The following is a 15952-nucleotide window of genomic DNA, read 5'->3' as shown; positions in this document are numbered from 1 at the left end:
AGCTGAGATAAGATATATGCTAAGGTAAGCATGGGGATAATCATTAACATTTAAGAGCTGCATGCAATACAAAAACCCTGATTTCAACCTTTGTGCAATAACCACCGCCTGTTTAAAATGTGTTTTTTAATTGCTTTTATATTTAGTCATATTTCACATATGTATCCACTGTTTCTACTGTAGACTAATGGAGCCTCCCAGCCAAAGTATTTCACATGATTGTACTCTATTATAAGTGTCAATAAATATCTATCTATTTGACCGATATCAAAGGTTTTCATTTTACTTTAGAGTCTAATATTAGGAGGACGGTCTGTCATTTGCATTTCAGAATGGAATAAACAAACATTTTGTGGACTTTGCCCCTTTTTATCTACGCAAAGATGACAGCACACGTCGGCTGGCGTCTGTTACCACGGCAACCAACGAGGCGCGCAATGATAGCGTCATAACTCCGCGTCTTTGCTTTTTAAGATGGCTGCGTAGTTTGTGAGTTGTTGTTAAAACTCGAATGTTTTGGTTTTCATTCATTTGCACTCGGGCGTATTGTACTGTGCGTCTTGTCTTGTTTTTTAAATAGAAATTTGCTTATAAGTGATACAAAATGAAGTGTGACGCGGAGGACTTGATGCCCAGGATGCTGCCCGTTGAGTTTGGAGAAGGTTCAACAGACGTGGACCTGAAAGCACCGCCGAGAAACCCTCAAGAATACCTCCGACAAGTGCAGTAAGAACACTTCAAACGGCTGCTTTTCTCTAGTCTACTCTATTGTGACTCTACTACACTGGTACTGCAAACAGGAACATTGTAAATATAGTGGAGGAGTGCTCACCGACCAGCTAATGTCATGTTAGAAGCAACACCGGTGTTATGACGATATGTGTTCCCCTGTCGATATGTGTTCCCCTGTCGATATGTGTTCCCCCTTCTACATAACAACAACTAGTTTTCTTCTTCTTTTCCCGCTCTTTGCTCAACTGTACTCTACTTACATAAAAAGACAACCTAAACAGTGAAGTTGTACTCAGTTTTTTTGGTATTTTTTTGTGAGTAGAGTGCATTTGAACCAGTTACTTTATCACTTGAATGATGTGTGTTCTTTTCAACAGGCTGGAGGCTTCATTATGTCCAGAAGTGGCAGTTGCTCAGATTGACCCCAAGAAGCTAAAGAAGAAGAAACAAACAGTGAATGCATCTGTGAGTAAATATAAGCCAGTGAGATCTGTCTTCATATGGGGGGAATTACTATTCTGCTTCATAGAAAAATGTCTGCATTTTGGTGTAATTTGTTCTATTCATTTATTATTTGGCACTAAAACCTTGATATGGCTGTATGCCTCAGTAGGATATGTTTATTTACTCAGTCACTAGTGTATTTGGAGAGTCAGCTCTCTGCTCACATATATGAGATAGAATATAACACGTATATAATATAGATAGAATATTATATGAGATGCTGGAGTCACATGTGTGATGTTGCCACTGATAGTCTCTGGTCAATGTGTGTTTCAGGTGGCAGAGTGTCATGCTGCTCCAGTGGGTTTCTGTCCCAGTCTCAGCTGGCAACGGCAACAAGTCGGCCACTTCTCAGATGTCAGACAGGTAAGACGAAACAATGCTGCAGTTGTTTCTGTTTGCGTCATACGTTTAGTCTATAAGATCACAAATCAGCAAATTACCAGAGTTTAAGTCAAGTTGTAAAGAATTATTGTTTAAACAAATTGGACTGCTGCTTTCGGTTTATCAACAAATTGATTGAATGAGTTTCTTTCCCTAAAAGCATGTGAACTCAAGGGTATAATGTTATTAGAAGATTGTTGTTGTAGGCAAGTGATTCTGAGAATATTTACCCTCATGATCTGTTTTCAGAGTCCTTCTGTGTTCTTGATCTTGCTTTCAGAGTATCGCAAAGAACAGGAAACACTGGAGCAGCCACAATCTGGATGATAACGTGCTAATGGTGAGGATACTGAAGAGTTCATAAGTTCCCAAGTTTGAGCTGTATCATCTGCTGATAACTGAAAATTAGAACTGATGCGTGTTTGTCCTGCAGCCAAAGCTGACAGATGAGGAGGGATGGAAGAGATTTTGTTTAGGAGAGAAGGTTTATCTCGGAACTTCACCCAGCCACACAGATGCAGAACCAGAGGCAGCACTGGACTACAGCAAGGTTGGGAGAAAAAGATAAACTTATATTCTACTGCTTGATTCACCACAATAATAATGGAGCCCTACATGTTAACAATATAATAATCGAAGCACGTGTCTTTGCTCAGGTGGGCTTCCCTCCCTTCCAAAGCATTGTCAGCAGACTCAACCAGGTAAATTCCACCGTCTGCACATTTAGACATTTACCTCACACTCTGAACAAGTTCAACATGCTGATTTATTGTTTTCTTCTATTTCTGTGTCTACAGTCTACAGTACTGATGGTGCTAGAAACTCTCATCACTTGGTTTGAAGAACAAGACTTCGTTCCACAGTTGGTGAGTTTTTGCCTTCTACTGATCCATTAAAGTAAACAAGTTGTGGACAGCAAAATATGTATTCATTCATGCTTTTTTTTTCTCAAGATAAAAATAGCAAATAAGCAAATGTGTTTTTTGACTGTCCAATGTGGAAATATTTGTTATAACTTTTCAAATTCACAGCTTCCTTTTTTATTTTTCCATGTTTGAAATATTAACGGTAGTGCTGCACTAACTGTGATAATGTTTTATGAAATAGTTTGATTTGTGTGTAAATCAGTGATGTGTTTCCTTTAGGGTCGCTGGTTGTATGCATTGTTAGCCTGCCTGGAGAAGCCTCTGCTTCCTGAAGCCCACTCCTCCATCAGACAGCTGGCCAGGAGATGTGCCCAGCTCCGCAGCACACTGGTACAGCTCCATCTGTACTACTGTCTACCAGCCTGTGTGATATTAATGATTAATCCACAGATCAATGCATTTATATTTCAGTAGAAATTAAGTACATCAAAGTGTTTTTGCTCATGTGTGAGTCTTGGTGTGATTTGTTAATAACATGTATCTGCTGTTTTAAATGATTTAACAGGAGAGTCAGGAGGATGAGAAACTGCCTGCCCTGAACCTGCTTATATGTCTTGTTGCCAGGTATCTGCCAGTTTGCTTCATCATATCATACAGTACTAGTATAAGTAGTATTTCTGTGAGGCAGAAGCTACCCATATCTAATGTCATTAGTGATTATAACAAGATTTAACCAGTCAGGTTGAATTTTCATACTATATACATGCAAATAAACTAATTTCCTTTTGTTTGTCCTGCAGATACTTTGAGCAGAATGACCTGGCAGACCAGCCGGAGTGAACACACTTGTTTAGTGACTATCAATCTGATTTGAAGGAGGAATATGTTGGAGGCCTTTGATGCAGTATTCAGACAGCAGGCTCAAGCAAGAAGATCTGTCAATGAGGTTTATAGACGCTTATGAAGACTTTTAAAAACCATGGTCTCAGCGGTACACACTATGTGGGTCCTGCGGTTTGAGATGAGAGTTAAGGACCGAAGCCAAAGGGACTGAATGACTTGTATTAGCTGTAATGAATTCAGTTACTGCTGATAAACATGGATGAGCTGTTAGAGCTGTAGCTCATCCAAAAACCTGTTAGTTGTTTTTAACAGGAAGAGTGAACTATTTCTTTGTGAGACTTTTTTCTTTAAGACATGTCTATTAAACTATGATGATTTGTAAAACAAGTGCTCATATGCTTATTTTTGTTGGTTAATACTTTACACTCCAACAAATCTCATTCTATTGATTTGAAAAGTCTTAGTTAAATATTAAGGTTGTGGCTTTTCAAGCTGGTTTGAATGTTTGAAATTACATTTCAAACAAATTTTTGGAGAACTGCACACACTTGCTCATTTCATCCATTTCTTTATTCAAACAGCACTGAGCTGAATGAAAGTATGCATTCACTACTACTTTTTATATATTTTGAAGTATCACATGTATTCTGATAAAAGGGCTAGAAATTTGGTTTCACACCTGCCTCTTTTTGCATATAAGGGGAAAAAAACCTTTTTCAGATTTGATAACTTTAATCTGAATTATCATTATCTATGCACTCATTGCAATAACAACTTGCACATGGGTTTGTTGGGTGCCTGTTTAATGTTCATGTAGCTTGATGTAAGTGTGAAAAAAAATAACTGAAAATTCAGATTTCAGAACACAAAAGCACCTTTACGAGTCAGCATCTAACTGCTCCTGTAGCAAAACATTCTAAAACACAGTAACACCACTTCTACTCTTCACTTTAAACACATTAAGTGAACTGCAAATGTAAAAATACACTCACATGCACTGAAGAGCTGGACTCAAGGTGAACTCTTGAGGTGTTTGTTCCTAGCTGAATTGATGCGTTGATTTAACCACAAGATAGCACCATGTGTAAAGCAAACACAGGAAACAATACAGGTGACACAGATGATGATGACCTGATTACTGAATGATGTAATTATCCTATAGGACTCCTCATGTGATGTTTGAAAATGTATACAAAGTGGTTGTCAACCCAATAATCCCATTTAGCACTGGATGAAGACATGAACTGAAACAGGCTTTAATTCAGCAAAATACTTTTAATGAGAATTAAATGTTTTATATCAATTTAAATTAAACATTTAAAGACATCCCCTTGGACTATAAAAATTGTGATGAGTTGTAAATATTTTCTGACATGTGATAGACCAGACTATTAATTGAACGAGGTTGCATCCTTAAAACAAATGATACAAAACACACGTTTCCACTAATACCTCACCTTTAATTTGAAGCAGATTAGCTGGTACAAAACAATGGAAAAAAACATTTTCAAAAACCTGTATTTGAGCAAAATTGCTCATGTACCCACGTGATGAAGATACAAGGGGGCCGTGACACTGATCAAAACAGTGAAAATCAACAAGGAATTAACAGCATTGACACATCGACTTGAAAAAAAAACACGTACAGCTACTGTTACGATTAACCGCCACCGCTCCTGTAACCGTTAATACCCTCACAGCCCGATGCATTATGATCAGGATGAAGAAAGAAACATTCAATACCATCTTTGCTTTTCATCATAGTGGCACAAAAGATGTTTTTAAAAGCCGAATGTGAGACTGAAGAGAAGTCATTTGAATTTAAAAAGGACAGGACAAACCTGTTTAGGGGCTCCGATTAGAGAAGGATTGAGGGAACATTTCTTTTGCTGAGTAACAAGAAAAAAAATATCATGGAAAATCACCTGTTTTCTATTTAGTTTATCCATCACCTTACAGATTCCTACACTGAGAAACATCCTTAGTTAAAAACTTGAATGGGCCTCGTGGAAAATGTGGCGTTTTTGAGGGAAGCAGCTAGTTTAAAAACATCATCTCATGTAGTAGGTGTGTTTTCCCAGCTTAACACAGAGGCTGAGCGACACATCTGTTAACGTCTTTTGTCCTTCCTGTCTCTATCTTTATGCTCCCTATCGCTCCGGGAAGACCTGCCCCTCCCTTCGTCGCTCCTCCTCTTCCTCCTCTCCTTGGATCCTTTCGAGTCCCTCCCTTCTCCGCCACTCCCCCCTCTCTTACGGTGGCTCCTCTCTTCTCCTTTCTTCCTGTCTCGGCCTGACGACCTCCGTTTGCGCTTGCCGTTGTCCCGGCTGCGGCTCCGGCTGCTGCTCTTGGACGACGACGAGGAAGAGGAGGAGGAGGAGGAAGAGGAGCGGCTGGATCCTGAGGAGGAGGACGAGCTCCCGCTGGAGGAGGAGCCGGAGGAGGAAGAGGAGGAGCTGTTGCTGCGGCCCTTCTTCGGCTCCTTTTGTTTCTTCCTTCCTCTGCTGTTGCTGTCCTCCTTATTATTAGAGGGGGCGGGGGTCACGCTGTGGGCCTCTTGGGTATCGGTTTGAGGTTTTTGGGGTGCTTCATCCCCCGTTTTCCCTTCTGCTCCCTGGTTCTCTGCAGCTGAATCTTGCACCACGAGGCCACTTGTGATCAAATCCTGCCCGGGTGTGATGGAGGCTGTTTGGGGTTCTGGGGTTGGAGAGGCCCCCTGGGTCTCAGAGGGCTTTACTCCTGGTTCCCCTGGGGTTAGGGTGGGGCTAGGCTGGGTCTGCTGACTGGTGTTGGTGGGGGCTTCTTGGATGGTTACGGTTGCTTCAGAGGACTGGGGGTCCGGGGTCTTTTCATTTTGGGGGTCTGTGGGCCCTTCTTTTCTGTCTGTTTCTCCCTCCTCTATCTTGCTCCTGTTCTCCTTCTCTGCCCCCCCCTTAACCTCCACCTCCATCTCCTCTGACCCTGGACCTGCCTCCTTATCTTTGTCCCTCTGCTCCTCCCTGTTCTTTACCCCCTCCTCTCCCTCCTTCTTTACCCCCTCCTCCTCCTCCTCCTCAACCCCCCCCACGCTAACCTCCATCCCCTCCACCTCCTCCTCTATCTTCTTTAACCCGTCCTCCTTCTCTTCCACCTTTCTATCCCCCTCCTTTTCCCTTTCCTCCTCCTCGTCATCTTCCTCCTCGTCTTCCTCCATCTCTGCGTCCCGCTTGTTACCTGTCACCTTGACTACCTGACCTGCTGGCTTACCCTCTGCCGAGTGGTCCGTCCCCGTTGCCGCTGTGTTTCCGTCCTGGTCGCGGTTTGGCTGTCGCCGGGGGCGAGACTCCATCTTGCTGAGGTGTTCAGCAAACGCCTCGCGCCTCTCATCAAACACAGCTGCGCACACACAAACAAACACACGCCTAGGTTACAGAGAGATCCAGAAGCGGCTTTTAAAGCACAAGCTTCTAAAATGAGAATCCTACTGACCGTTTAGTTTCTTGGTGGAGTCGTCGAGGAGTTTCTGAGTGGCAGAGCACATTTTTCCAGGCAGGTAGAAGATGTGAGGCTTGGTCTTGGTGCGAACGTATTTCACCAGACGGTTGTTGTGGCTGGTCCACTCTTCTTGCTGTGGAGGCAGGAAAGAGAGACGATTAACACCTTTTATACCCCACACTGCTGCTTCACTGTCATTTTTTTTCTTTTTAAATCACTGCATCAAATGCTACTTTTTATTCCAGTCTTACTGCCTACCTCATTCAATATTCCTTCACTTGGTTTGCATTCTAACTACAAGATGTGAAGCTGTGGAATTCGCCTAAATAGTGTGTGGACTCTACTGTATTCAGTCTGTCTGGTCCAGGTAGCTTACAAACTAGCAGCTATCTGCAGATATTAGACTGATGTCAACCCAAATTCAAATACAAACAGTGAAGATAGAAACAAACATGACCAATTAAAGAATATATATCACCTAAACACGTTTTGCATACATTAGCACTTTTTTAGACTATAAAGAACCCTGTATTCATCCACCATACATGTAAACATTAGTCAATGCGAAAAAAGGCCTTAAACAGTTTACCAGCTGAGCTAATTCGACTTTCTGCTCCAGTAACCTCAGCTCAGTCTGTTTGGATCTCCTCTCCTCAAACAGCTCCCTCTTTTCATTCTCCACTTTCTTTTTCTCAACCTCAGCCTGAACCTCGAGCTTCTGCTCAATCTCTGTACGTCGCTTTTGCTGTGAGGAGAAAACAAAAACAGGATGGACAAAGACAGGATTGAGAAGAGAGTTATAGAAGAGGAAAAAAACATGATTGCAGTACAAAAATAATTGTCATTTGTCTTTCTTACAGTGTAAACAGCTATTAGGTTTCTGTTTAAAGATGTGTGTATACGGACTTCCTCACCTTCTCTGTAGAGACGTTGGACTCCTGTTTGAACTTTTGCAGGGTCCCCATCAGCAGGCCAAACATACGCCGATTCCTGACACGGAAAGAAAATCTCACTTATAATTCTCAGCTGTACAATGATTCATACTATTGCTCCAGTTCTGTTTGTATTTGATCTAATCAGACTGATGATTACCTCTGTTTTCCCCTCTCATCCATGGTCTGGTCTTGAATGAGGTCTCGGCGTGTTCGCTCCTTGGAGGTAGCTACTACAGACGACTGCAACGCCGGCTGAGGAAAAGAGAAAACATGAAAAAGAGCAAAGCAATCTGTTAGTCGTTCATCACAACACTAAAATGACTCAGCTTTTCCTTAATATATGTTTTTGACCTAATGGGCCTTACATGTGTGTTTAAGGTCAACTTATTTAAAATCTGATTTCCCAGGATGCATATGTTGGTGCCAAAAAAAATAGGTACTTTTTGTAAAATCCATATGATTAAGACAAACAATGAATACGACAATAATGCAGGATAAAGTGTTCCAATATACTAAAATTAATTGATGCAAAAAGATGCAACTGGCAGGACTAGACACATGCCAGCCAATCAAAGATGAGTATAAATCTCATAATGCAGTGACACAATCACCAGAGAAATGTAAAGGCTGCCATCGCTACAGTACATTCGTCTTACCTTTTTGACATCGTCATCGTCCTCGGCGTCGCTGTCGTGACGCGCGTCTCTCCTGGCCCTCTGGTCCCCTGCCAGCCTGCGCATACACAGTAATAAGACCCCCACAGATACAGACACTTGACAAACATTCCAACTGCTGCTCTCATCACAGCTGTCAGGGCAGACATGCTCATAGTGAGGTCAAGTCGTTCAGAAAGTCAAAAATCAAAGTGATTCAGTTATATAATAGGATGTGACACATGACAAAAGTACAAAAATAACTAAGACCAAGCACAAAATCATAATTTGTGATTGGTCTTTGGCTCAAACTGATTGTATTCGTTGAAACTGGTCAGGTGTGGGTGAGATGTGTGTATTTGTTTATCTAAACTTACTCTTAAATTCTAAACAGTCGTTACTCTACACTGAGTATGGAGCTTTATAGCAGAGAATTTTCAGTCACTGACTCTACACAAGTTGTTTAAATTTTATACTGGAGAAATGCCTATGCAGAGTTGCTGTTCATATGATATATATAGATACACATCAAGGGTCTACATCTCACCTTAGCAGGGCTCCCTCGATGTCCCTCTGCTTGGCAGGGGGGCCGGCGCTTCCAATGTCTGAGAGACTACGCCTGGGAAATCACAGACAAGGATTAAAAGGTAAATAACATTATAATTTGCCGATCACACCCATATGTTTAACCAGAGTTAGTAGAGCACTTCTACTCATCCTAATCACACATGGCCTGGACTGTAAATTCAGATGTCAGATTTGTTTTAATAGGAATTAAAGAGATTTAAGTACACATTTTTTAATTTCATATGCAGTGGGTCAAAACAACTTGAACTGTATCAATGTCCTAATGACAATATAGAAAATGGCAGTGGACACTTAATTTCCAAGTTATTGGGTCCTCTAATACAGGGGTTCTCAACTTTTTGCAAGCTGGGTCCCCCAAAGCTGGTTCAATACAGTTGGGCCCCCCCCCTCCTCCCGGCGCCACCCACTCAACCCCCTGCAGCTTGCTTACAGGTGAGACCGTGTTGATATTTACCTGAGCAGGTGAATTCCTCTGCCTCTGCCTCCTCCTCCGGGGCCGGCTGTGGGGCCGCCGGGCCGACGTATCTGACCCGGTCTGTGAACACAACGAGACGGGTCAACTAAACTGTAAAAGTCCCCTTTAATAAAAAAAACGTGTTTCTGGTGCTTACTCCTACAGTTAAACGTTTGAGCTTCACGGTGCGGAAAGATACCGGTGCAGTTTGTTTTCATATTCATCCACTCAAAGTGTAATTTTAAAGGGGCGGGCGGAGAGTTATTCAAATTAAATAGTGCACTGTTTTTGGTCATTACGACGTTAATTAGTTGAACACAGCAGAGTCATTTTAAATCAATGAAGTTACATCACTCGGGCCTTCTACTAGTTAACTGTTAGCATGCACGGCTCATTATTCCACTCCAGACTTTATTATTATTATTCCAATGTATGTATTCCTCTTGAATAGCTCATATGGAGGTGTAGTGTAGTCTCCTGTGTGTCCAGCGGGAACACAACCAGCACTAAACAGGTGGGTATGTTTGCTACCCAGCTAGCGGCCTCATGCTAACACAAACCACTCGTCGTCTGCACAACGTCCACACGGTTATCTCCGCACTGGAAATACGCCTAAAGTCAAACAACCACTCCAACATTGGTTACCTTGATTCATTAGGATCTCGTCCGGTTAGTTTACGAATATTATCGTCTACGTTTTTTAAGCTTTCTTTTGCTTTTTCGATCTGGTCCTGCAAGCTCCGCACTACCACCGCCATCTTGCTTCCAGTTAGCGCGAATCACGTGTTCCACTTCTTCCTCTTCTTTTCAATCGTATGGCGAGTCTCATTACCGCCACCTACAGGAGTAAACCGTGGATGTATAAATAGAAGATAAATACTTCTGCTTCTTCTTAATGAGATAAAATCTTATAAAAAAGTATGTAGAATGCTGTAAAATAAAAAAAGGCCCATACATGTATGAATACATCTGTACTTTGATTCCTGGCTGACCTTTTGTGTTTTATTTTGGTTTGTTTTTTTGATATTGTTATTTTCTCGCTCAGTTTATTTTTCTTCTTTTGTTGAAAACTGCAATCTTCTGAATGTGACTTGTGCCTTTCTGATCGTGCAATAAAAAACAAACATTTGCTTCTTCTTTGCGTTTATTGGTGGAAACCAACTTTGAAGGTGCACAGCTGCTTCCTATTTTATCTGAGTGTGTAGATTCACAACATTAGATCGTCTGAATAGGTACTGATTGGTCTGTAGACAATCATTAACAAACAAACCAAAAAAATCACACTGTGTTTCCTCATCCAGCTTGTATTATGATGTGTATGATATCCCTGAAGTCCTGTCCTGTGCTCAGATTTGATTTTAAACTCCATTCCTGCCCTGTCTCATGTACTATTTCTTAATGTCCCCTTCTCTGAATTACATTTACCACAGTGCATGATATTGTGTTAAACCACTGACACAGATCTGATAGACCTTTCCACATTACATATAAAGTGGAATGAAAACCGTCATGCCTGAAGCTTGATTGTGTAATGATTACTTCCTCGCTGTGGTTTTCACACTCTTCTTTTTTTGTGTCCTTCTGACATTTGTTACATTACCACCACCTGCCCCTCCAGACTGCAGATTTAAAAACAAACCAAAAAAACAACCATATTTTTCTCCTAAAATATTTGAAATGTCATTAAAATGTCAATTCACCTAAATGCTGTGCACTTGTCTTATAAAACTGAGCCACATCTAGTAAGCTGTGTAGGTAGAAGTGCAAATACATAGTACGTGTACATAGTAATATGTTACTAACTGGATTCATCTTTACATCTACATAAAAAAAACTGATGGCTGTTTGTGTCAAATTATGTAAAAAACAACAAAAAGATGAAGGAAAACACCTTTTTTCTAAGGTCTCTAAGGTACTGAATGGAAATGTCTGATTAGTTAAGGGGACCCAAAGTGGCACGGGACTCTTAAGTCAGCTGTTTTCAGACATATAATTTCTTTCACAAGACCACCACAACTGCATTAATTAGTACTACAGTGGTCAGTCGACTCTTGAATCATGACTGAATAACATCACAAATAAACAAAAAATTCAACAACTTGCATCCAGTATTCAGTAATCTTCTTCAACACATGATGGAAACAGAACAGCTTTTTGACACAAAAAATATCTGAATCATAACTAGTGATTGTAAAAAAAATTAGACTGGAAATGACTACCTGACTGAAAAGTTAGGAAATTATGAAAATTATGTTTCTTTTAAGGTTGTATTTAGAACGGAAGAGAAGGAAATCATTTGTTTTATTCCTTGTGAGTCAGAGATCAGGAAGTCTTTCTTCTCTTGACAGCCAGGCTCTTTAAATGCCTGCCAGTCTCTTTTGAACTCTATCACAAACTGCTGAGAACACCAGCTCTCAATTGTGAGTCCAAGATTGAAAATAAAACCCCCTCTTTTTTTAGTCCTACTCTTGCAGCTCTTGCATATCAAAGTGGGACCATCAAACCACAACCAGCAGCTGCTTTCAAGATTTCCTGCATGCACTGCTGATTTTCGACTGTTTTCTCTGATGCTTCATCACACTTCGTTCTGCTACTGGGCACATACACAGTGTGTGCAGCAAAAGTGTATTATAACTATGAATGGTCTACTTGTGTGTACTAAATGCACTGTAACAGTTTGAAGGTTACATTACAGTTGCATTTCTTTGTGAACTTGTGTATTGTATTCAATGTATTGTTAGTGTTTAAAATTATATATATGCTGACGTATAATGGTAACACTACAGGAAATATCCTACACCACTATTCACACTTCTTTTGCTAGATTAGGCAAGTTCAAAAGCAAATATTAACAGTTTATGTCAAAAAATTTGTCTTTTTTAAATTCTTTTTTATTTTATGTGGAAATTGCAAGTCTGTAGTAATGGTTTAAACATCTACACCACCAAAGTTTAAAGGTGTGGTGTGTAGAATTTAGTGGCATCTAGCAGAACGAACTTGGCAGAAATGGAATATAATTATTCATAAGAATGTTTTATTTATTATATAATCACCTGAAAATAAGAATACTTTATTTTTTGTTATCTTAGAGTAAGCCCTTTATATCTACAGAGGGAGTAGGGCCTTTCCATGGAGCCCACTATGTTTCATGACTTTTGTGGCCCCTGTAGGTTCTCCAGCATGGAAGGGGAGGGTATTCAGTTTGTTGCAATCTGCAATCTCACAACTAGATGGCACTAAATCCTTCACCATAGTCCTTTAAAGACCGTGTAAAGTGAATTCAGACATTTTCTTCTAAACACATTAAATAGGTCATAAATGTATTTCTAAAAAAGGTGTAAAAAGCATTTCAACCATTTAGATTTGAATTGTGGAGCTAGGCTTCACAAACTGTGTTTCAAGATTCCTGTGTCTGGATTTAATGGGCGGGTCTGAAAATCACTGCCTTGTTACGTAACCCGGCGGTGTTTAGCATAAACCCGCCCCTGCTGCTGTAAAGGAATAAATACATTCAGCGCACACTACTACTACTACAGTCTACGGGTAGCCAGTTAGCTGAGTTAGCCGCCGAGCTAGCCGCCGACTTTGATTGACAGGTGACACTTGGTAGAGGGCGGGGTTTCAGCGAACGCGGCGGGCACTCCCACAGCGTTTGGGAGCAGAGAAAGAGGCTGGTTTTTACACAACTTTGAAGCCTAATTTCATATATTTGGTGATTTTTTTAATCATTCAAATTTGGCAGGGTGGTTAACAACACACTTTTCTGTGGTATGTCAAACTCAGAACACATATTTATTCTTACTTTACACAGACTTTAAGTAAGGTGAGTTTTATTTCTATAGCCCAAAACCCCAAATTAGTTTAAAAGGATTTTATCCCATTTGAACAATTAATACATGAATTTAAAGCATCATGTTCTCAAAATGATATTTAAATCATCTATAACTAATAAGAGCTGCAACAGTATCAATATAATTTTTTCTACACTTTTTCTATTTAAGCTTAACGTTGACTAAGTCTTAGAGGACAGGAAAATCTCATCCTTCTTGTTGTTGTATTCAGTTGAGGATGACAAATGAATACCTTGAGAAACTGATTGACTCAGTTTGCTGTTAGTCATCTGTGCAGTTACTGTGAAAACATGTTATTGTTTCAGCTTAATTGCACATCATAATCTTATAGTCTCATTATCCAGATATGAACAGGCTCTTTGTCTGTGGAGCAGGAAAGAAACTAAAATTAGCGGCGGGCATGTTTTCTCTGTTGTGTCTTCACGTGTGGATTTGGGTGCAAATGAAAATATCAAACAGAGAAGTAATTTATGTTCATTTTGATGGTAGATGTGGACTTGAATAAAATGTATTCAGTTTGTGTGCAGACTAAACCTCACTGCTTGTCCTCTTTCTCATTTTGTGACTCATTGGATTACACTGGAAGGATCATGCAGGTGTTGGCCAGCTGTGAGAGGGTGATGATGAGCAAATATTAATGCCATCTAGGCTACATGCAAAACAAATGATTAGAAATAAACTCCCATGCCTTTCTTCAGTTTCCAGAGTGAAACCACCCTTTTGTCAGTTTTTAGGTGTGGCTTCTGGCTAAATCAGTTAAACTTATCTATAGCCTCCATATTTATTTTACACGGTTTCTGCTCAAGTGTAAATCCTTAACTTGAGTTAGGTGGATTGCTGTTTCCTCTCAGTATTTCCTATTATACACCTTATATTTATATCAAAAGTGTAAAAAGAGTGAAAATCATTAACTTTCACTACTGATTTGTTGCCGTCTGCCTGCTTTGGCTCTGCCTTTCTGGTATGTTTCTCCTCCATTCACCAACCAATAATTTTCCTTATTTCTCATTGTTGTCATGGCAACAGTGGTCAAATCTCATTTGCAGCTGTTTCCTGTCCCGTCCCGTCCCCCCTTACTTGAGAGAAATCCCTCAGTGCACATTACTGGGCTCTTCTAAAGAGTCGATTCCCTCACACCAGCGTTCCATACTCATCTGTCCCTCACTGGGACTCACTGTCCTCCTAAAAATACCTGTACAGTGTAGGTACTGTACTTTTGTCAATCAAGCACAGGCCAGACCCGATACTTTATTAATTGATGACAATGGGACTGTGTCATTTTCCTGTACGGATTTGCAGTAAGAAATGAATTGACCCAATTAGTGAGCGGGCTCAGAGACAACTATCTGGTCTTGTCTGAAACCTGAGTGGTCAGGTAGTCACACCAAAACATTTGTAACACCAAGAGCTAGACTGTCTTGGTATTTTATGTATACCCAGTCTGACGTACAGCTGCTGAAGCTGAAGATAAGATGCAGAGAAACAATGAGACAATGGAAACAAATGGCTTTTTTTAATGCTTTTATTCACTGACTAAAAAGAAGAGAAGCATTCATTCAACACTGATTCAAATCAACATTCGGCAGGTTGACCCCCTCAAAGTGTACGCCATCTGTCAGTTAAGAGGTTTTTACGTGGAGGTTTGTGTGAACCCTCCCTTTTTCCCTCCACAACAGAACCAACATGGATCAACAACGTTCTCAAATGATAAAATCTGTCCTCTGGGCTGGTGAGCTCGCTTCAACACCAAGTTAGAGAACTTTTTTTTCTCCTGCAGACTAAACCAAAAAACTGCTGGGAAGGTTTCAAATCAAAAAGGTTTGAATCTTAAATTTACTTGACGGAAAAGTCCTCAATTAAAAAGCAGTTTCTTTATCGACACTAGAGGGAACTCCTTGAAACGGTTTGAAACATGTAGATAGTAGAGTTAAAAACTTTTAGGAGATTGGACTTCATGTTTTTAGAAAAGTACTGAAATGTATTTGAAATCTGGCCCAGCTGTGTTTTGAGTGAAGTCTTTTTTTTATTCTCTGCTAACAGAAAAGAAAGTAAAACCCACTGCTATGTGCTCACTTTAACAAACACAATCACACAGGAACGTAACGCTCAGAATGTTCAACATTAAGGATGGTAAAACCATTTTCGCAAAACACACAAAAACAACATCGCTTCTGATTTACAAAGTCTGTGTGATTTCAGAATATACTTCATGTTCATAAATTGAACCCGGACATGTGTTGCATAAGAGAATACCACGGTAATGAATTGTTGATACCTATACAAATATGCACTGTGTGAGTTTATATATCTATTCATATAGTTAATATCTCTTCCTCTATGGTTTTCTAAAGACGCAGCCGGGCGCTGTCAGCACTGCTCGTGCCCCTTTGTGGCCACTAGTACGACTGCTGTTATTGCAAACTGTCCTGATTTTAAACAAATGCACAACATTCGTACCACAATAAAACTGGGGCCGTCTAGCCAGTCTCACAGAGACCAAGAGTGAGCCCGCCGTCACCGCTGCTGTCGCTGGGCTGGCTGACCAGAATCAAAAGATCTAAAAACAAAATGATAAGATTTCACAAATCATCATAAGGCCAAGTATTGTCATTGCGAGTTCTTATTAGTTTACGTCATTATTTCTACTGTGTGACAGTGAGAGAAAAAA

General features: G+C 40.4%; 2 protein-coding genes across 2 annotated transcripts; one reads left to right on the top strand and one right to left on the bottom strand.

The window, feature by feature from the left end:
• The first annotated feature begins 481 nt into the window (after positions 1–481).
• gemin2 (gem (nuclear organelle) associated protein 2) lies at positions 482–3710 on the top strand. Its single transcript, XM_062441047.1, has 10 exons — positions 482–726; positions 1110–1197; positions 1513–1602; positions 1901–1960; positions 2054–2170; positions 2277–2321; positions 2418–2486; positions 2766–2876; positions 3052–3110; positions 3287–3710. The coding sequence occupies exons 1-10, from the start codon at positions 605–607 to the stop codon at positions 3324–3326; spliced, it is 801 nt and encodes a 266-aa protein (XP_062297031.1). The 5' UTR covers positions 482–604; the 3' UTR covers positions 3327–3710.
• Positions 3711–4768: 1058 nt separating this feature from the next.
• On the bottom strand, positions 4769–10203 carry pnn (pinin, desmosome associated protein). Its single transcript, XM_062440496.1, has 9 exons — positions 10079–10203; positions 9434–9514; positions 8939–9010; positions 8395–8470; positions 7896–7990; positions 7718–7793; positions 7393–7548; positions 6798–6936; positions 4769–6704 (listed from the first exon to the last, which is right to left on the bottom strand). The coding sequence occupies exons 1-9, from the start codon at positions 10189–10191 to the stop codon at positions 5440–5442; spliced, it is 2073 nt and encodes a 690-aa protein (XP_062296480.1). The 5' UTR covers positions 10192–10203; the 3' UTR covers positions 4769–5439.
• Between the last annotated feature and the right edge of the window lie 5749 nt (positions 10204–15952).

This window comes from Scomber scombrus, chromosome 19 (genome assembly GCF_963691925.1).
Source record: "Scomber scombrus chromosome 19, fScoSco1.1, whole genome shotgun sequence".
Classification (NCBI taxonomy): Eukaryota; Metazoa; Chordata; class Actinopteri; order Scombriformes; family Scombridae; genus Scomber; species Scomber scombrus.
The sequence above is the reverse complement of the archived record's forward strand: the minus strand, read 5'-3'. Positions and strand labels throughout refer to the sequence as shown.